The 22,184-nt window shown below is 42.1% G+C and overlaps 1 protein-coding gene across 1 annotated transcript in view; it reads right to left on the minus strand.

Annotated features, from left to right (window-relative positions):
- The window catches only part of LOC145412391 (uncharacterized), a 235,392-nt gene that overhangs the window by 163,583 nt on the left and 49,625 nt on the right, over nucleotides 1–22,184 (minus strand). Inside the window, exon 5 of the mRNA XM_080282280.1 lies at nucleotides 7,128–7,249. Within this exon, the coding sequence (XP_080138406.1) occupies nucleotides 7,128–7,249 (122 nt within the window). The remainder of the gene's footprint in view (nucleotides 1–7,127; nucleotides 7,250–22,184) is intronic.

Genomic DNA, 22,184 nt, shown 5'->3' on the forward strand with positions numbered 1-22,184 from the left:
ATAATTTTGATTTCTTGTTGAGGCTACATTATGTGTGACAACTGTGTGTACCTGCCTTTCATTTAATAATAATAATAATAATAATAATAATAATAATAATAATAATAATCCATCCATCTGTCATCTAATCCTATGTTGCCCCATGAGGAGCGCAGGAGCCCGGGGCCAGGCAAGTTGTCCCTGGCATTTAAGATAAGAGTAACCAGCCTCATTCATCCCTGAGTGGCATTACATGAGCTATAAACCCAACCACCCCTAGGATATAAACCTGCAGTGGCTCAATCCGACTGGAGAACTTTAATTACCCACTAAACCACCAGGCACCAAAATTTGGTCATATGGTTACCACCCAGCATAGTAATGGTTTCCTGGTGTACAGGAAACCATCTGGCTTGTCACTCAGTGTAGATGTACCCACAGGCAGAAGGGAAAGAATGAAGGAAAGAGAGACAGAAAAGGGAATGTAAAGTCAACCACAGGCAAAAGGACAAGGAAAGAATAAAGTAAAGAAAGACAGCAGAGGATGGAAGGAAAGAAGGATGGAGGAGAGGAAAGGGCAGACACCCGACAGCAGCACTATATCGAGTGAGTGGATGGTGAGCGCCCCCACGTACCACTTAATAATAATAATAATAATAATAATAAAAATAATAATCCTTAATGCTACAAAAGCACAAACAAAGCATCAGTATATATTTTCCGCAGTCCACATACACATGGTAACATAATTTAACTAATGCTGTACATTATCTTATGTACCATACCTTACGTGAGTCACAAAATGTTGCATCATGAGGACTCCATCACTCTTGGGAGTTTACATATGAACTAACCATTTATATTTTTAAATTATTAGCACAAATAAAATGTTAATACATGTATGCATCACCTTCAGTGAGAAAATATGTGAGGTCAGGCACATGATTTACACCTGAGAATATGGCAGTGAATTGTGACTTTTGGGCTGTGGGAGATGGTCTTCAACCCTGCTGGGCACAAGCACCTGGCCACCCTCCATTTCCCACTCTTCCAAAGTATATTTTACTCACTTAGATCAATACCTGCAGGATCATCACTATCAACTTCACCTGGCATGGATTTATCACTCATATTTTCACTACCTTTACTCATCTGGAGGGAAAATTGGTAAAAAAAAAAAAAAAGTTGTGAAATAATGGACACACATGTGCCTTTTCTGGTGAAAAATGGTTACTGTTTCTCTTCACTCATCACCTAAGATTTATTGCATCCAGGCAGTAAGAGAAACAAGACACCAACACAGGAAATGATTGGGTGAACATGGGAAATGGGAGGGGCTAAACAGGAGTCTGGTGACTTACCCAGACACAACCAGAGTAGCAGGCATGCAAGCTAGTCCTAGCTTCTCCCTTTACATGATATGAATGTCTGACATCTGAAATATGTACAACTTGGCATACCTGGACCACTGTGATAACTGAAACATGTCAAGGTCCCAGTGGGGTTAAAAATATACAATAGAAGTGACAGAAACATCAAGACATTGCATTAAACACAGCTATTAATAACTCATGTGTGAGGAGGCTCCCCACATACAGCTCTTCTCAACAGGGTGGAGTCAAAGGCTTTTCGTCTCATTAACTCTCCTCCTCTTACTGACTCCCTTCAACCTCTGTCTCTTCGTCGAACTGTTGCATCTTTATATCTTTTCTATTGCTGCTTCAACGGTCACTGCTCCTCTGAACTGTCTGCTTGCATTCCTCCACCTTTACGACGGGCACGTAGCAACTGTCTAGCAACAAACTCTTATCTCTTTTCTGTCCAACTCTCTAATGCAAGAGTTAACTGCTACTCCCAAACCTTCATTTATGCAGCAGGCCAACTCTGGAACTGTCTCCCTCTGTCTGTATTTCCTGCTAGCTATGATCTCCAGTCTTTCAAACACAGTGTGTCTCAAAATGATTGGATCTTGAATTTAGCTCTCCCTTGTAGTTTGTTTTTCTCTTGGAAAGAACAGTTATTGCAGGCTTGTGGCCTTTGGTTCATTATTCTTAGCATTAAAAAAAGAAAAAAAAGAAAAGAAAAAAAAGGTACTGTATTTTATTATTTATGTTATGAGACCACTGATCATGCCAGGATATGTAGGTCATTTTCACCTGATGGTAGTTCTCCATGTGGCACAATCTGAAACTTTACACATGGTGGGAAAATTTAACCCCCTCACACATGATGACACAAAATGAATCAAAATGGTGTTAGGCTGAAGCACTATGATGCACTTATCAATGTTGGTTTGAAGGGATGCTGATTAGGCAATTTTGGACAAAAATATTCACCAAAAACTAAGTTTTGGCATGAAGTGAGTCAATCTTTGCTGCATCATAAGGGAAGGTGTCTATTTCAAGGCCAACACTTTCAAAAAATTTGGCTTCCTTTTGGCTTTCAGTGAGGGCGGGAAGGGTCCCCTTGCATGATTTTTGGCAATTTACTCAAAAACTATCAGTCATATCAAAATTCTATAGACACCAAGCACAAGCTTGTGAAATTCTTCATATAGACATATGCTTAGCTCTTGCATGGTGCAGGCAAAATATTGTGGTAAGGTGTTGGGAAGATATTTGCACTGTGGAAAAATATCGTTCTCACTGCATTTCGGTATTTTCACTGTACTTTTACTTTTCAGTTTTGTGTGTTTTTATTAGCTTATCCTAAAGCATAAACATTAGCAAAAATGATGGTATAATTTTATACCAATTTCAGGGGCAAATAAAATCCATGAGAATGTTTTCTTTTGTGCAAGAGTCCAGGCTGCCCTTATGGTATTTTCTCTGATCATGTCACACAAACTTACAGAAAACTTTAGGTGTGCAAAGGGGTTAAGTATACTGCATTGTTTATCCCTTTGTTTAGTCCACATGACTTAAGTGCTACCACAATTCCACACCAACTCCAAGGAGCCCCACTTTAGAGGGTGGCCATGCATGATGTTTTAGTCTTCTTTGTCACCCACTAATCTCTCTTGCACTCTCGATTACTTTTAATATACTATAGCAGTAACCATGTGTGTGTAGTGTGTGTGTGTGTGTGTGTGTGTGTGTGTGTGTGTGTGTGTGTGTGTGTGTGTGTGTATTTTGGGCAGCCGAAACTACCCATTCAAATTGCACCAAAATTGGCACAAAAATCACAAAAAAATTTGCCTATGTGCAAAAACTTGGTCCCATCATGATTGAAAAACTTTTACTATATTTAACCTGCGGTGTCCCAGCAGATTTTTCACCAATGACCCCCCCCCCCATCCCGAAAGATTTTAGAAAGTTTTTTTTTGGTTAAAACCTCCATTTTTTATGAGAAACATCGAAAATTCAGAGAAAGTGCTTAGTTGAGTTTAGAAATACAGTAGAAGTAAAAGTACCTTTACCTTGTTACCGTGTTCTCTAAGGCTTCGAGTGAAAACATTTTCTATGAGAGGGATAGCTATTTAAAACCATTCATAACTGGTTAGATATTTATTTATTTGGTACGAATTTATATGTAGTACAAGAGTACACTCAATCCTCGTAAATCGCAGCAATTTGGGTCTGGACCACTGCCGTGATTTACGAATTCCGTGATTTACGAATGATAACTCTTATGTGAAAAATGAATTTGGGTCTGGACTTTGGCCAACCCGCCCCCACAGCACCCTACCTACACCTATCTAGGCACCATCAAACACAAAAATACAAATTTAGAAATATTCAGTGCCTGTATTAATAGAAATAAGCAATGTTAAGGGATCTCACCTTAATCGTATGATGAAATTGCATAAGTGAATGGAGTGGGGTGGTGTTGGGAAGAGCTTAGAACCTCTCAGCACTTGTTCTTCCCAAACTCTTTCACCAGCTCTGAAAACTTTTCTCCCCTCTCAACACGACGAATGAGCTCCAAACGTTGACTGTACAACAACTGCGGCAACTTCTTGACGCCATACTGCTTAGAGCGCTTCATCAAGGGATCGGGAGGGGCCATGGCAGGTAGGAGGTGGGAGGAAGTTGCACAAAAAAGGCATGTAGCTCTCGTACTCCACGGCGACGGTCTGTAGCGTGAGGACTGGCGGGACAAGAAGAACAACATAGTGGCATTAGTATGTACGCTTGCCACCAGGGACGTGCGGTGACTGGTTGTTGAGTCGCGATTTTCAATTTGAATGCCGCGGTTTACAATTCTCCTTGGAAAATGCCCTCTTAGGTGCCTAGGTCCATGATTTTCGTGACTTAACAGTGATTTGAGGTTGCCAGCAGTCTGACGGCCACCTAGCCGTGATTTACGAATCTGTGATTTATGAACACGCGATTTATGAGGATTGAGTGTATATTGGTTTTCAGACAATAATATAGGCAATATAAGCTTGTTCACTCACCAAAAACATCAACATATGGCAGCTTCTTTTACGACATTACCGCCTGATCACTTCTGCTTGTTCTTCCTTTGTCCTCTGCCTCGGGAATCACTTTCGCTTTGAATTTTGTCATCGGAGAGACCGTGGTGTGACATGTCTTTACTGGCCTGGTCACTGCTAACAGGTGAGTTGCCGAGAAAAGTGCGTGCAGGGGGGGTGGGGGGGTCAGGTGGGGCCAGGCATTATCCCCACCTGGCACTGGGTAGAGGAAGGTCTTCCACATGTGCCTTCAAAAAATCACCCATGAAACTTAAAAAGTGTGCAAATGACGGACCTCGCAATTGCAAAATATATGGATACGTCATCGGGTGTCACCGTGATAAAACGTGGTGACGTATCCATACGTCAATGGGACGCCTCGGGTTAATGAGCGATCAATTTTGACCCTAAAATGCTTCTCCCGGCATAAGTGCGTGAAATTAGGGTTGCGTTGACCGTAGACTTTTTGATGGCTTTATATCTAATATACTATAGCAGTACCCATATGTCTGTGTGTGTGTGTATTTTGGGTAGCTGAAACTACACATTCAAACCGCACCAAACTTGGCACAAAAATCGCAAAAAATTTGCTGATATGAAAAAACCTGGTCCCATCACGATTGAAAAATTTTTACTATATTTAATAAGCGATCAAATTTTGACCAAAACACACTGCCCCTGGCGCCCGGTCAGTTGCCGTGGCCGAGTGGTTAATATCTCGGACTTGCGTGCGGACAACTTGGGTTCCATTCCCAAAGCTGCAAATAACACGATCAATTGGTTAGCTGCAAAAAATCCAAGTGACAATGTTAAACTAGAACAGCACATAAACAGATCATCATGGACCCTTCGATGTCGCCTTGATGGCCAATAGTGACAACGTTAGACTAGAACAGCACATAAACGCAACTTGAATTACCCGAAATGATCGCAACGCGCACGCAAAGTTTGAGGAAACGAGTGAGGAGCACGAGGAAATGAGTGCAAACCATGAGAAAGTGAGCGCGCAGCGCGAGAGCCCTCCTCAGGAGCACGCCCGAAGGGCCCACGAGCACTTGCTTCTTTTACATTCAGTTCTCACCTTTACATTATTTAGCTTTCTTTGAGCCTGTTGGAGGCTTTTCCTCTGCTCCATTACTTTTTGCACTTTTCTTACTCTCCTTGTCAATAATTTTCCTTTATCCTGCCCTCACCACCATATTATCTATTAGCTTCTATTCAAATTCTCAGTTAACACAATAAACCTTCTCTTTAAAAAAAAAAAAAAAAAAAAAAAAAAAACATTAATTCTACTACTGCCTACTCTGTCCCCAATTTCCTTGCTACTTTTATAAAGCTCACTCTCACTGTTAGTTTTAACATATGGAGGGCAATTAGGAATACAGTCTCTTGAATGTGTGGTGGAGTTTTGTTACCTGGTGGACATGGTACAGTATCATGTGCATTCTGACCTTCTGCTTCCTTGAATAATGATAACCACATTTTAATCATCATCATCATCCGGACCTCCTTTCCCACCCTAGGGCAGGATGAGGAGTAACAATGTCCAGACAGCCCAAGTTTGCACACTCCAATGGGCCATGCTTCCATAAACTCATCATTCACGCCTCCGGAATCCTGGCTCTATCTGATACCTCAGTTTTACCAACATTTAATTTACATTTTCTCTTTAGCTATCCACTTCTACTAAAAATCCTTCCTCTCACTTTCTCCTACTTTAATTACTTAATACAGTATATATACCTCCTGATTTTATAAAATAAAAAGCATATTATGCACGCAGATCTCATATCCTGGGTTTGGACAGAAGTGCTACATATAATATTCATTATGTAATGTATACAAAATCCCTATGATTAATAATTTTTTTCTTTTTATGCTAAGAAGGTGGAACCAAAGGCCACAAGCCTGCAATACTTTCCTTCCAAGAGAAAAACAAAATACAAGAAAGAGCCAAATTCAAGATCCGATCATTTTGAGATGGCTGGACACACTGCATTTGAAAGACTGGAGATCATAGCTAGCAGGAAATACAGACAGAGGGAGACGGTTCCAGAGTTGACCTGTTGCATAAATGAAGGACTGGGAGTAACAGTTAACTTTTGCATTAGAGAGCTGGACAGAAAAGGGATGAGAGTTTGCTGCTAGACAGGTGCTACGCGCCCATCGTAGAGGTGGAGGAATGCAAGCAGACAGTTTAGAGGAGCAGTGACTACTGAAGTAGCGACAGAAAGGAGATAAAGATGCAACAGTGTGGTGACGAGACAGAGGCTGAAGGGAGCCAGTAAGAGGAGAGTTAATGAGACAAAAAACCTTTGACTCCACCCAATTGAGAAGAGCTGTATGTGGGGAGCCTCCCCACACATAAGACTCGTACTCTAAACAGGGGCGGATAAAACCCGTGTATAAAGTCAACAACTGTGCAAGGGTAAAGAAGGAATGGAGTCGGCCTAGCACACCCAATCTCTTGGAAGCAGATTTTACAAGAAACAATATGATCTTTCCAAGATAAGTCCCAAGTGAATGAAACCCCAAGCAAGTTCAAGGATGATATAGGATTCAGCTCAATATCATTAAACATTAGTGGGTACTCCCGTGGAAGATTCTGTCACGCTGGTAGGTGTAAGAACTGAGTCTTTGATGCATTATAAACAACAAGATTATTTTTACCCCAGTCAGAGAAACGAGCCAAGTCAGACATTAGATGTGTCACAGCCTCACTTTCACTTACTTGAAATCCCGCCTGGTTTATCTTGATGTCAGAGTTTCTGGTCAGTTCATCAAGTTTGCGAAATCTGTATGGAGTCATGTGAATCCTCTCATCCACATTTTGCCTCCTCACATCATGCTCAGCTAAAAGGTAAAAAAATTTATGACAAGCATATATAATGGCAAATGACAATCTGGAAGAAACATGATTGCAAATTCTCCAAAAATAACTGCATTTTGAGGCCAAAAATCATCAACATGTTTCACTCATTAAAAGCATGGTGGGAGGCACCCATGAAAAGCTGTACAAGCACTTGTGACTTATTTCAAAAGGTGACTGAAAGAACCATCCTGAGACCTGAGGGTTGGGTGCATCAGTACTTGTTTGCCAGTATCTTTGCCAGAAACTCTACCATAGACGATACCAGCCAGAATGTCCCAGTACTGGAACTTGATTCTCCCGAAACTGCCCCCACTTAAAATACAGACAAGATACGTAAAATCCATCCTAGACAATTTACCTATCAACAAAGCTCCAGGCCCAGATGGAATTCCGCCAATTGTTTTGAAAATGTGTTCCCCTGAACTTGCCTCTGTCCTAGCTAAATTATTCAGATATGCATACGTACTTCTTTATTCCCAAATTCACGGAAAGAAGCCAATATCCACCCAGTTCCGAAGAAAGGAAGTTCGTCTGACCCCTCCAATTACATACCAATAGCTGTCACATCTTCTCTTGGTAAGGTATTTGAAACTTTAATTAATAAGCACATTGTTAAACATCTTGAATCCAACAACTTAATTAGTGATAGACAATATGGTTTTCGCCACAAAAGATCCACCATTGACATACTCAATCTCTTAACTCATATCAGTCATCAATCAATTATCTTTTTGGAGAAACTCATGCAGTAGCTCTTGATATCTCTAAAGCTCTCGACAGAGTATGGCACTGTTCCCTGCTGTCCAAACTCTCTTGCTATGGACTAACGTCTTTTGTTCCTTTGATTTCTTCATATCTTAGTGACAGGAAAATAAGAGTAAAAGTAGATGATGTATATTCCAATTTCCACTTAATAAACGCCGGCGTGCCGCAGGGATCAGTTCTGGTGCCAACCCTATTTCTGGTTCATATTAATGATCTCTTATCTGTCACCAACAATCCCATTCACTCAAATGCAGATGACTCAACACTACATAGTTCATTCACACTCAGACATCCATTTACAAAGTCTAATATCTCCACCTCTCAACTCAGTACAGCCATCTCTGTAAATCAAGATCTATCTACAATCAGTGAATGGGGACAAAACAACCTTGTCTCTTTTAATGCTAGTAAAACTAAATATATACAGTTTACTAATGGACAGATACTGCCAGATTCATACATTACCTTCAGTGCTACTAATATTCCCATCTCCAAAAGTATTAAAATTCTTGGCGTCTCACTTAATAGTGACCTCAGCTGGACCTCTCATGTCAGATCACTTGCTAAAACCGCCTCAAAGAAACTTGGATTATTGTACAGAGTCCGTAACTTCTTTGCCAATGAGCAGTTAGCTATAATTTATATGAGTCATGTGCGCTCTCAGCTTGAATATTGCACACCCTTGTGGAATGGTTGTGGAGAGGTTGCATTAAGACAACTAGACAAAATTCAGAACAAAGCTGTTAGAATCATTAACAACCCTGCCATTACATATAAACTACCTCCCCTGCAGGTACGAAGGAATGTTGCCTCCCTTGCATTATTTTACAGATATTTTTTTGGCAAATGCTCAGACGAAGTTGCGTCCATGGTGCCACCTCTCCATGCCTTCCCTCGTGCTACGTGGGCATCTGGCAGTGCTCATGACTGGAATGTCACTCAGCCATATTGCAGAACTTCTGCCTATCAGAATTCTTTCATTCCCTGAACTGCATCTCTCTGGAATTCACTTCCCCAGAGTTGTTTCCCTCCAAATTTCAACCCACAACTGTTCAAGTCTAACTGTTACAGATATTTTATAAACAGAGGACACCGGTAATATGGTGAATGGATTTTTTTTTTTTTTACTCATTTGCTTTTCCTTCCTCCGTTCTGTTATTTATAAAAAAAAAAAATAATAATAATAGTTGCATTTACTCACAAGGCATAATGACTGTCCTCCAAATTTGTCAACTTGCCCTCTATAAGAAAATATATATCAGTTACAGGTCTTACACATGTTCTATATGTAAGATTTTATATGGAGGAATGAAGAACTATAATTTCTCTGTGAGGCCTTGCTCATTGCAATATGAGACTGAGCCCTCTTCCCAAAATGCCTCAAAACTCACTCACAACAATAAAATGCTTTTTGGCCTTATATTAAAAGAGAGGTATACAGGGCAAATTCTGAGTCACAGAGACTATTACTCGTACTTGACAACATAAATCATGGGGAAAGGAAAAATATGATATTTAGGGTGGCAGGTCAGGTGAAGAGGGATTATTGGGATATTATAGGTGAGCAGTGTGTGAAGAATGATGAAGGAAGGGTAGTGGTGAACAGTGAGGATATTAAAGATGCATGGAGAGAGCATTATAACCGGTTGTTGAATGAGGAGTTTGACTGGGACAGGGAAGGTTTGGAGCCAGCAGATCCAGTGTCTGGCCCTTGGCCTTTGATTGATGCTGCTACTGTGAGTGAGGCAATAGGCAGGATGAGGGTGGGGAAGGCAGCAGGTGTGTCTGGGTTGACTGCCGAAATGTTGAAGGCCTCAGACGATATAGGGGTGAGGTTAGTCACTGACCTCATAAATAGGATTATTTATGAGTGTGTTGTCCCAGATGATTGGCTGAAGAGTGTAATTGTAAATGTGTATAAAGGGAAGGGTGATGCCCTGGATAGAGGAAATTATAGAGGTATAAAGCTTTTAGATCAGATAATGAAGGTAATGGAGAGAGTTTTAGAAGGTATGATTAGAGAAAGAGTGAATATTGATGAGATGCAGTTTGGGTTTATGCCAGGTAGGGGGACCACTGATGCTATATTCATTGTTCGACAGCTTCAGGAAAAATATATTGGTAGGAGAAGGGATCTGTATTTTGTTTATGTTGATTTGGAAAAGGCCTTTGACAGAGTCCCTAGAGAGGTGGTGAAGTGGGCAATGAGAAAGTTTGGCATGGAGGAGTGGCTGGTTAGGGTGGTTATGGCTATGTATGTGGGTGCTCGCACCCAGGTAAGAGTGAATGGAGATTTGAGTGATGAGTTTTCCGTGAATGTTGGTGTGCATCAGGGGTCAGTTTTGAGTCCCATTTTGTTTATCATGGTACTTGAAGTCCTCTCACATGACTTTAGAAACGGACTCCCATGGGAGATGTTGTATGCTGATGATTTGGTGTTGATTGCAGAGAACGAAAGGGAGGCGAAGGAAAGGTTTAGGAAGTGGAGAGATGGTATGGGGCACAAGGGCTTAAGGGTAAATGCAGGTAAAACAAAAGTGATGATATCTAGAGTTCGTGGCGGTACTGTCAAAGACGAGGGAGAGTGGCCATGTGCAGTTTGCCACAAGGGCGTGGGAAGTAATTCCATCTTGCGCGGTGTTTTTGATAAATGGATGCACAAGAGATGTAGTGGTATCAGAGGTAGATTGCGAGATAATGCTGATTTTATGTGTACGGCGTGTCTGGGAGAGATGATGGAGATTGTCAGGCGTGAAAGGATTGAACTTCCTGGTGAATCTCTTGAGTGTGTGGAAGAGTTTTGTTATTTGGGAGACATGTTGTGTGCTGGAGGTGGGGCTGGAGCTAGCTCTGTGGCTAGGGTGAGAAGTGGTTGGAAGAAGTTCAGGGAGCTCTTGCCTCTTCTGACATTGAGAGGACTCTCCCTATGTGCTAAGGGGTCTTTGTATGCAGCATGTGTTAGGAGTGTAATGCTGTATGGTAGTGAGACCTGGGCAGTGAAGGAGGAAGATATTCGCCGGCTCAGACGTACAGAAATGACAATGATTGGGTGGATGTGTAGTGCATCCCTGCGTCCAAGGCCTGGAGGGGCTGGGTTTACGATGGAAGAGTTGAGAGGTAGGATGCGACTGGAGTGTATTGGTGTTGTGATAAGGAGAGGTAGATTGAGATGGTTTGGACATGTGGAGAGGATGGGGGAAGATAATTGGGCGAGGAAGGTGAGAAGTGTTAATATTGGGGGTGGGGTTATGAGGGGTAGACTGAGAAAGACATGGGATGAGGTCATTAAGTGTGACCTCAGGGTTAACCCCTTAACCGCGGGGCGTCACTTTCGTGACGCTTGGGAGCAAGGGATCATACCGCAGGGCGACACTTCTGTGATTCTGTGTTATTTTGAATTCGCCCGGGCTTTCAAGTGGTGGCTTGCTTGTATCATCTATCAGTACTGCTAATGTCCAACACTAGTCAGCACTCCTAATCTCATCTGTACTCCCATCCATTGTTGACAATTTAGCCATTTCTCCCCGTTCTTGACTCCCCGCCCTACCTCCCCTCCATTACCCTATCCTCTCGCCTGCCCGGCCGTGCTATGCTAAGTAAATCTTCCCTGGAATTTTCCACTGATTTCATCCATTGAAATAAGCCCTATGCCCTATTCCTATACCAAATAATATATACCAAAAAGAAATAAGGTAAGTGATAGTGCCATACATCTAGAATTGGCTCATTATCATCTGACAACACCTCACGTGCACTCGTTCGCTAATTTTCGCTGTTTATTTCCCCTTGAAATATGCCGTATAATCTATATTCGTAATAAATATACATATAAGGAGGGAAGGGAGAACCCTAGGCGATATTTACATTCACCTGGAACTACCTAATTTATTATGTATTGTCTTGGTTTCCTGCAATCATTTCATTGCTATATATTAGCAGGTCTCACAGGGCTGAAGTTGGTAGTACTGCACTCACCCTAGCCAGGCGGCAGGAGGCCACTACTATCAGTTCACTGTTGTCTCTGAAGATGGGAGTATGTCTGATTAGCTCCTGCTAACTTCTGCCGCTTTATAACCCCATGCAAAGGTTCCTGTGACCTTTACCCCCTACTAAACCTCGTGTGGAAAGAGGAAAAGGGCTGACAAATGATAGAGAGTGACTACGATCTTTTTATTGAGTAAAACAGTGCAAGTGGAATTGTAAATAATGTGTAAACAGCAAGTGAAAGCAATGAATGTAAATATAAGTGAACAGTGGAAAATAGTTTTATAAGTTACTTCAAGTGACAGTGCATAACACAGTGTAAATAAAATAGAAATGTAAATAATGTAAATAAAATAGAGAATGTAAATAGAAATGTAAATGAGTAGTATTAAAAGAATACGAGTATATATACTAGGAGTAATGAAAGTGAAAGTTTCACTCTAGCATGTATGAATACTATGAGTTATGAGAGTGAAGGTGAAAGTGACATTCACTCTCAATGCTAGTATACAGGACGAGAAAGTGAATGCTACGTATTTTACTGAAAGAAATTGAATCCCTACAGTGACAATAAACTACTATTACTGAAGGAAACTTATGGATAAAGGCTGTAGATATATATGTGTTATATAGTAACAGAAATATAAACTGTGAGTGTTTTTATGAATAACAGACAACACTAGCGGCGAACGATCGGAAGTGGGATGGTCATATGCCCTCGTAATTTTAACTGCTTTCACAGTGTTTTTTTTTTTTGGAGTATGGATTCCAAACTATTTGAGAATCATAGAATAGTGTTTCCAGTGATAATATCAGGCTGTGGTAATCATATTACAAGTTGTCAGGAAGTGTAAAGTGGAGACTTCGTTACCCAACTTTAGAGGTCTCCACAAGTCCTACGGTACTCGACGAAGGCTCAACAAACACCCAAGGAGAATGCTGAAGGTATGTGCCATAAGTATATGTGATTTTAATATTCTATCTATCTATCTATTGCCAGACGCCATAATCCCGTAAGGGGTGGCCACTTGACTTTGAGTTACCTATTTTACAGGGAGGGGCACTAACCCTCCACCAACCCACTTGTTGACACCTAGGAAGCACGTATGGGTTGGTTATATGGTAACCACCCAGCATTGTAAATGGTTTCTTGGCTTACAGGAAACCATTTGGCTTGTCACTCAATGTAAAGCCACCTGTGAAGGAAAGAAAAGCAATAAGAAGTGACAGGAAAGATGGGAGAAATAGGAAGAGAGGAGGATAGACATAGAAAAAGAATGATAAAGGCTAAGGAAGAGGTAGGTTTAATATTCTAGGACTAATAACTGATTTTTGGCAAATATTTTTAGAGAGTCTGTTGGAGCCCGAATATGCCCGCGGGAGCCGCAAGTCAAAGCAAAACAAGCCCGCGGTTTAAGGGTTAAGGGACTGAACAGGGAGGCTGCAATGGATCGTGCAGCGTGGAGAGCCGCCATTAGGTGACCAAGACCGACACATGCAAGCATGTTGGAGCCTTTAAAAACGAAAAAGACGACGAAAACGAAAATGATTATACAACATATATATATATATATATATATATATATATATAGTAAACCCTCAATATAACGAACCCCGGTAATGTGAATTTTGGATATAACGAACGGCCAAATCACAACCGAACTTCCACCGAATTTTGCAAATAAAGGTCGCTAAATGAGTGGGAAGTTTGGGAATCAGCCCATGGTGACAACAGCATCCCTTCCTGGCATAGTATGTGTTCTTCAACAGCATCCCTTCCTGGCAGAGTATGTGTTCTGTAAAAGTACTACATCATACTGTATTCTTATTGGTATTGAATTTATATGTACAACTTCATACAGTATTGTACAGCATTTACATTATGAGACGGCCTAAGAAGTGACAGCAGAGTATCCAGAAGGTTTCAGTCAGTGATAATTGATAATACTCCTCTTATATCTTTGAAGAAGACATCTATTATGTAAAACTGTAATAGAAAACAATTAATTAATGGCAAAGTACTTATAAATTTCAAAAAGCCCCAGGAATTGATGGAGTGTGTGGTGAAATGCTGAAGCATGGGGGAGAGATAGTAGTAGAATGGATGTGGAAGATGTGCAGATTGGCCTGGGAGGAAGGTAGAGTCCCGAAGGATTGGAAGTCAGGTATAATTATTCCCTTGTACAAAGGAAAAGGGGAAAAAGTAGTGTGTGGTAATCATAGGGGCATTTGTCTTCTTAGTATAATAGGAAAAGTGTATGGTAGGATACTTATTGACAGAGTTAGAGAAAGAACAGAGAAATTAGTTGGAGAAGAACAGGGAGGCTTTAGGAAGGGAAGAGGTTGTGTAGATCAGATATTCATTCTCAGATCTTTAGTGGAAAAGTTTCTACAGGAGGGAAAGAAGTTGTATGAGGCTTTCATGGATTTGGAGAAAGCATATGACAGGGTGGATAGACAAGGATTGTGGAAAGTGTTAAGAATATATGGAGTAGATGGGAAGTTGTTGAATGCTGTGAAGAGTATGTACGATGGTGCTAAGGCTGCAGTGCGTATGGATGGTGAACTAAGTTAATTTTTCTCTTTGAAAGTTGAGTTGAAACAGGGATGTGTCATGTCTCCATGGTGGTTCAATCTGTACATGGATGGGGTAATAAAAGAGGTACAAGGTAGGGTAGTGGATGTTGGAGTGGCCCTGGTGAGAGAGGATAGTGTTTGGAAACTCCCTGTACTGTTGTTTGCAGACGATACTGTGTTGTTGAGTGAAGACAAAGGGGAGCTGCAAGGGTTGGTGGATGAGTTTGGAAGAGTGTGTAAGAAACGGAATCTAAAGGTGAATGTAGGGAAGAGTAAAGTGATGGTCTTTGAGAGAGGTGAAGTCAGTGAATGTACAGCAAGATTGGATGGTGAGGAATTGGAAAATGTGAGTACGTTTAAGTACTTGGGTAGTGTGATGAGTAAGGATGGAGGTTTGGAGGGTGAAGTGCTTGAAAGGGTACAGCAGGGAAGAAAGGTTGCTGGTTCTTTGAAAGCAGTGATAAGAAACAGGGAAGTGAGCATGGAAGTGAAAAAGTTACTACATGACAGTACTGTGATACCAACTCTAACGTACGGAAGTGAAGCTTGGATGTTGTTGGAGGGACACAAGTCAAGAGTGAGAGCAGTGGAAATGAGTTATTTAAGAGGAGCCTGTGGAGTCACATGGAGAGACAGGCTGACGAATGAGGATATAAAGGAGCGTTGTGGTGCTGATGAGGATGTGATAGGAAGCGTTATGAGGAACACACTGAGGTGGTTTGGCCATGTGGAGAGGATGGAGGGTGAAAGACTGACGAAGAGAGTGTATGTGAGTGAGGTGGAGGAGGGAAGAGGGAGGGGGAGGCCGAGGATGAGATGGAGGGATGGGGTGGAGAGGTATACGAGAGAGGGAGGTGTGAGTTGGGAGCAGGGCAGTGAAATGGCGGGGAACAGGGCGACTTGGAGGCGATTTGTTTGTGGCCACCCCAAACGGGATTGAGGCGTCTGGCAATAGATAGATAGATGGATAGATAGTTTGTTAGTTACGATAATAAGAAATTCTAAACGGAACTAACTGAAATTTTAGAACTATCGCTCATGGATAGTCAGGAATAAGTTCATCCAGTCATCCATCATCCAATCCTACGCTGCCCCATGAGGAGCGTAGGAGCCCAGGGCTAGGCAGTTGGTCTTGACATTTAAGATGAGAGTGACCAGCCTAACTCATCTCTGAGTGGCATTACATAAATAATCAACCCCAACCACCCCTTGGATATAAACCATCACCAGCTCAATTCGATTGGAGTGCAATAATTACCCACTAAACCACCAGGCGCCAAAATTTAGTTATATGATTACCACCCAGCGTAGTAAATGGTTTCCTGGTGTACAGGAAACCATTTGGCTTGTCACTCAAGTGTAAAGTCACCCAAAGGCAGAAGGAAGAGGAAAGAATGAAGGAAAGAATGACAGAACAGGGAATGTAAAGTCACCCATAGGCAGAAGGACAAGGAAAGAATGAAGGAAAGAAAGCCAGAAGAGGATGGAAGGAGAGAAGGATGGAGGAGAGGAAAGGGCAGACACCTGACAGCAGCACTACATCGAGTGAGTGGATGGTGAGCGCCTGCACCATATTCGAACACATCGTAAATGCGGTGCACAGCCCGACAGTCACCCCAGCAAAGGCGTTGTAAACTATGGTAGGTGGCGCGAAAAGGCCTGCCAAGTTTGAAATTATGGTTCTTCGCTAAACTGAATTGAGAGTTATTTAGCAAAACCTCAGTTTAATCGCATTCCAGCTGAACAACTGTCGTATAATTATGACTCAACCGTACTCTACCCTCCATTAATGCGAACACTAGGTGAGTACTGTATGATTTTGATTATATTCATTCTTTCATCATCTAATCCTCTGTTGCCCCATGAGAAAAGTAAGAGCCCGGGGCTAAGCAAGTTGGTCTTGACACAGATGAGAGTGACCACACTCACTCATGCCTGAGTGGTATTATGTGAACAATAAACCCCAAGCACCCCTTGGATATAAACTTGCACCATCTGAATTCGACTGGAGCACCTCAATTTCCCAATAAACCACCAGGCACCACAATTTGGTTAAATGGTTACCACACAATGTAATAAACGTTTCCTGGTGCACAGGAAACCATTTGGCTTGCGACTCAGTGTAGAGTTACCCGTGGAAAGAAGTAAGAGGAAAGAATGAATTAAAAAATGACAGAAGAGGAAGGAAGGAAAGAAGCAAGGAAGTGAGGAAAGGACAGGTACCCAAGAACAGCACTACATAGAGTGATTGGATGGTGTGCGCCCCCACCTATCGTATTACTGTACTTATGTACTGAATTAATACTGTATTGCATTTTATGCTTGATTTTAATTTTTTACTCATGGGTATTTTTGATGGAGAGTTTTTAGGACACAGGGTCAAGACAAATAGCTTAGGGTTGTCATTATCCGACTAAACACTGAAAGAATAGCCATATAGGGATGCTAATGCAACATTCGTCATTTTGTGATATTCGGTGTGGGGATTGGCAGAATTCCACAGGTTAATTGAGAGATTACTGCACGTGTGTATACATACAGTACTTCTACCCCACTCTCATATTAATTTTAGAGTCACATTTAATGGTTATAAAAGAAGGCAACGAGAAAATTAAGTAACAGGGAAATACAATACACAGTTGCATCCCTCACCCACTTGTTGAGGGATGTTTACCTAAGTTCAGCCAGGCAATTCTGGCCTCAATTTGACTGGAAGAAAAATCTCTCTCTCTCCTTTCCTCCTCCTGCTACTTCTACCCTCTCTCTTATGTCTGAGTCACATCCAAATGTTATAAATGAAAACAATAAGAGAAAATTAGGTAAATGGGGAAATAAACAAGAATTCTGCACCCCTCACTCACTTGCCAACCTGAGCTCAGGCAGGCAATTTTGACCTCTAACTGACTTGCAAAAGAATGGTTTTGCTCTCTCTCTCTCTCCTGCTACTTCTATCCCCCGCTCTTATTAATTCTTGAGTCCCACCCTAAGATTATACGAGAAAATTAAGAAAATGAGGACATACACAAGAAAGTTGCATCCTTTGCTCTCTTATTATCTGCAGATGCACTTTTGCTCCATTTCCCCCCTTTCTCTCTCTCTCTCTCTCTCTCCCTCTCTCTGAGTTATCATAGTTTTGCTCTCTCTCTCCCTGAGTTACCACAGTTTCTCTCTCTCTCTCTCTCAGTCCATCAGTGGGGGTGCAAAAGGAATGAAATTTCTACATAAATATGGACCCACTGTAATGTGTTGATGATGATGCAAGGTAACCCTTGCATGCTGATGCCAAGTATAAAGAAAAGCACAATGTTTTTTGCATCATTGAAGAATACACAAAGTGAACTGCATGCATTTGAAATTGTGGTGGTCAGATCATCAAAAGAGTGAAGCAAGTGAAGCCCAAGAGGACGGTCTTCCTTGGTATGTCCCCTGTTCTGTATCATCAGAAGGGCAAAATGTTGTTTCTTTTATTCCCCGATTATCAGGCAATGCCTGTATGTATGTATTTAGCGGGTTTAAATTGTTGTAAAAGGGAAAATTTTGGCTTAAAGTGGGGTGCCTAGTACTAACTAGGATACATCCCATAGGTTCTGTGCTTTGGTTATTGTGCAACTTCATTATCATGCATTAGGCACAGTGGCAGTGATGCACAATAACCAAGGGATCACTGTATTCCATTAATATCCAACTGGTCCCAAAGCCTATTCTTCTTTTCCACAACTTTATCATTACCATATGAGTACACAATAAGTAGCACCACTTTCACCTTCTTACACATAACACTTTATAAACATGCCCAGTTCTTCCTAATTCTGCTTTTACAAGCAGGCTTCAGGTTTCTAAGAATTGGAAGATGATTGTGTTTACATTTTAGTGGCCGACCTTCTTTACTGGAAGCAAACTATTGATGCTAAGTGACTAAAATACCATAATAATGAGTAAAGATTCTGGTTTCAAGGATGCTGTTTGAACCTTGAAGCCTGCCTGTAATCTGTGATCTGGAGGGAACTGAACATTGAGCTGGTATATTTATAATCATTCATTCTCCTGCCATTCATAGTGCAACAGGCAAAGCTATTTCCCCTTTATTTTGTACAAGTATACTCAAAGCTGACCTTGCATGTTTCATTCTTTCCAATTCATTTACATGCAATTCCTGGTACTGAAACTAACTTTATTTATTTTTAACTTATCTGAATTGGCATTTTCTATTTCTACATGAAAACCCTTTAAATGAATTGGCATTTCTGCTTATCCTAATTCCCATATATGAAAAATGCCCATACACAAGATTCTCATCAACTATATGAACCACGAGACAAGAAGATACAGTAAAAGTCCTATTATTCGGCACCTGATTATTCGGTAGATCTGACATTTCGGCAGTTTTGAGAAATAGTCCCATTTACGAAAATCTTTGATTGTTCGACAGATTTCCGGAGTCATTTTGGCAGTCCAGGAAGTGTTATCTGTGACTTGTAGGCCTAATGTTTCATTACACTTCTGTATGTTCACTAGTTTCTATATTTTTCAGATTCAGGTATAGTACTGTATTGATTACAATATTGCACAGTATCATACAGTACAGTAACCACCCCCCCAAATTAGCGAGGGTTGCGTTCCAAGCCCCTTCGCTAATACTTGAAATTCGCTCTTTCTTGACGCCTTTCTGAAAATGACATTTACCGGTAATTGTGTAGCCCATGAACCACTGATACTGTAATGCATTACCCATAAATTAATGTTGCTTGTTAAATCAATTTCCCCGTTGTTTTTAGCTGTACAGCTGCGACAGCTCTTGTATTTTGATTCCTCAGCATAATGGTGGAAGGGACTGTCCCAAGTGTTTAACTAAACCTAACCTAACTGAGTTTAACTGTATCTAATAATTTAACCAAACTATCCTAATCTTGTCGGAAAAATACATAAACTGGAGGAATATGAATTGCTAAGGTCTTTCTGATGAAAGTTAAACGTACATATAGCGCTCATTCTTCTGTTCGTTTTTGTGTTTATATGTGAAAGAGAGAGTATTGATGCAAACAGTAATAAATCCCATTAACCTTTTAATAACCTCCAGCATTGAACAACCCTTTACAGTACCGATGTCAGTGATGTAAAGTTAGTGTGAGCTATAAAGAAAACTGAACAATTATGGGGAGGAAACGAAGGTCACTGGTATGTTTACACGACTCTACGCTACGATTCCAAGCAGTCAGGCGGTTGGTTAATCTCAGATGTTTTCACCCATTTGGTAAATACTGTACACCATAACTTTAACAATTCTTCCGGGACTCGTAGCAAATTATACCATGGGTTTAGGAAGATAAATAACACATTGCTTGGTGCGCCAGACGATTATCCTCATGTCTTTAACTCTTATCCGCTGGTTGACGTGTATGCACGACAGGATTCAGGGCACGCAGGGCCGCCGATTGACTTGCTATACCGCAGTCACCTTCCCGCCACTGTTTGAGTGCGGGACCGTTTTCTGTGATACCTACGGGGTAGGTAGGACCCACAGGTACCCCACGGTTGTGTGGTTCAGTCTGTACTCGGCAGTGGTAGTGAGAGGAACCATGTCATCTTCCTCAACGTCGTCCAATTCCATTCCACAGCGTGAAGGGCTGATCATCTCATCAACCCCTGCTAAAGTCATGCCCTTTGTGCCAGGGAAAGGACTTAGTGATAGTGCCATTGGATGTGCCCTAGACGAAACTGTGTCATCTAGGACATTTAGTGAAAGTACGTCGTCTGAGGGTAAAGACAGCTACCAAGTGGAAAGCGAGCTCTCTCGCCCTCCATCCCCAATCGCTATCCGACGCCAGAGAGGGCTCTCCGACTTCTACAGGAGGAAGGGACAGCCCACGAGAGCGATGATTTTGGTGATAAGGAGGCGGTAGATGATCCAGGAGATCGGGATAGTGGCCGTGGACCTGGCGGACATCTGCGGAAAAAATGTTGCAGAGCCATTTCTCCCACACTCTCCCCGCCTGCTCGCCGACGTATCTTCCTCCACCGCTCCCCCACACCTCAGCCTACCACTTCAAGGGCAGAATTGCCTCAACCAGGCCCTTCAGGAGTAGTACTGCCTAGACGGGAGCCACGTGGTGATACGCAGCGCCGAGCGTCTTCTAAGGAAAGTTCCACTTCAGGTGAGACATCACCCGCTTACTCCCCCACCTCCCCCACTCCCTCTCCCTCTCCTCCCCCACTCCCTCTCCCTCTTCTCCCCTCCCCCCTACCTGTGGCCATGCACGTGGTCGTGCACGAGTGATTGGAAAATGAAGTGCAACTGCCAGACGGCCAGCTCTACCACATGTGGGTAGAGTAGATACATTTGTGTGGGAGGATGGTGCCAGCTTTGAGCCATCTGTGCCGGCATTTGATGAGGAGGGTGCAGGTGTGCAGGAGGATGCACTTCCCCCCAGGGCTTGGACTATTAGTAGTCTATTCAAGGCAATTTTCACGACTGCAATTATGCAGTACCTGGTCAATGAAATTAATTTCCACCAGGCCATGTGCGTGCGTTGGCTGGACGTACCTGCTAGCGAGAGCATGCACGTGCATGAATGGATATCTGTTGAGGTGGGGGAGATGTTTGTGTGGCTCGCCCTGACCATGCTGATGGCGCATGTAAAAATACATGTGCTCCACGACTATTGGTCGGTGGATGAACTCGTTGGCACACCCGTCTTTGGGAGGTACATGGCCCGTGATAGGTACCTGGCAATCCTGAGGTTCCTACATTTCAATCAAAATTACGGGCCTGCACCGAACGACAGGTTATGGAATATAAGACCAATCCTGACAATGCTGAAAGAGTCATTCTCCAGGGTTTTCCGTCTGTTCCAGAAAGTGGTTATTGATGAGTCGCTGGTGTTTTACAGGGGCAGGCTTGCATTTATTCAGTATGTGCCATCAAAGCATCACAGACTTGGCCTCAAATTCTTTGTGCTTTGTGACTATAAAACTGGATATGTGCTGGATGTATTAGTTTACTCGGCGACAGAGGCTGATATACCAAGCGATGATCCTCATGGGTTTTCTGCATCTGTAGTGAAAGTGCTGATGGAAAGGTATTTCAACAGGCACCACATTCTGTATACCGATAATTGTTACACAGCCCTGGTGTTGACAAAGTATTTGCTTGACCATGGTACTGGGTCCTGTGGAACTGTTATGGCCAACAGAAAGAATTTCCCAGTACAGTATTTCCAGCAAATACTGAGAAAGGAGCCCTTCTGACAAAGAAATGTGGGAACATATTAGCCCTTCTCTGGCATGACAAGAGACAGGTTAACATGCTGTCCACGGTTCATAAGGGTGTGCTGGAGGAAACTGGTAAAACAGACTACAGGACCAGGGAACCCGTGGTAAAGCCAGATGCAGTCAACGATTACAATATCAACATGCGGCTGGTTGATAAATCGGACATGCAAATTGGTAAGGTCGATTGCCTACGTAAGTTCTGCAGGTGGTACAAGAAGACATTCTTACACCTTCTTGATATCGCCATCCTGAACAGTTTCATACTGTTCATGGAGCTTGTCAGGAAACCTCTCTCTTTACAAAAGTTTGAGAGAGAGCTTG

This window comes from Coenobita brevimanus, chromosome 93 (assembly GCF_032717465.1).
Source record: "Coenobita brevimanus isolate Jiangsu-jjx chromosome 93, ASM3271746v2, whole genome shotgun sequence".
NCBI classification, from domain to species: Eukaryota; Metazoa; Arthropoda; class Malacostraca; order Decapoda; family Coenobitidae; genus Coenobita; species Coenobita brevimanus.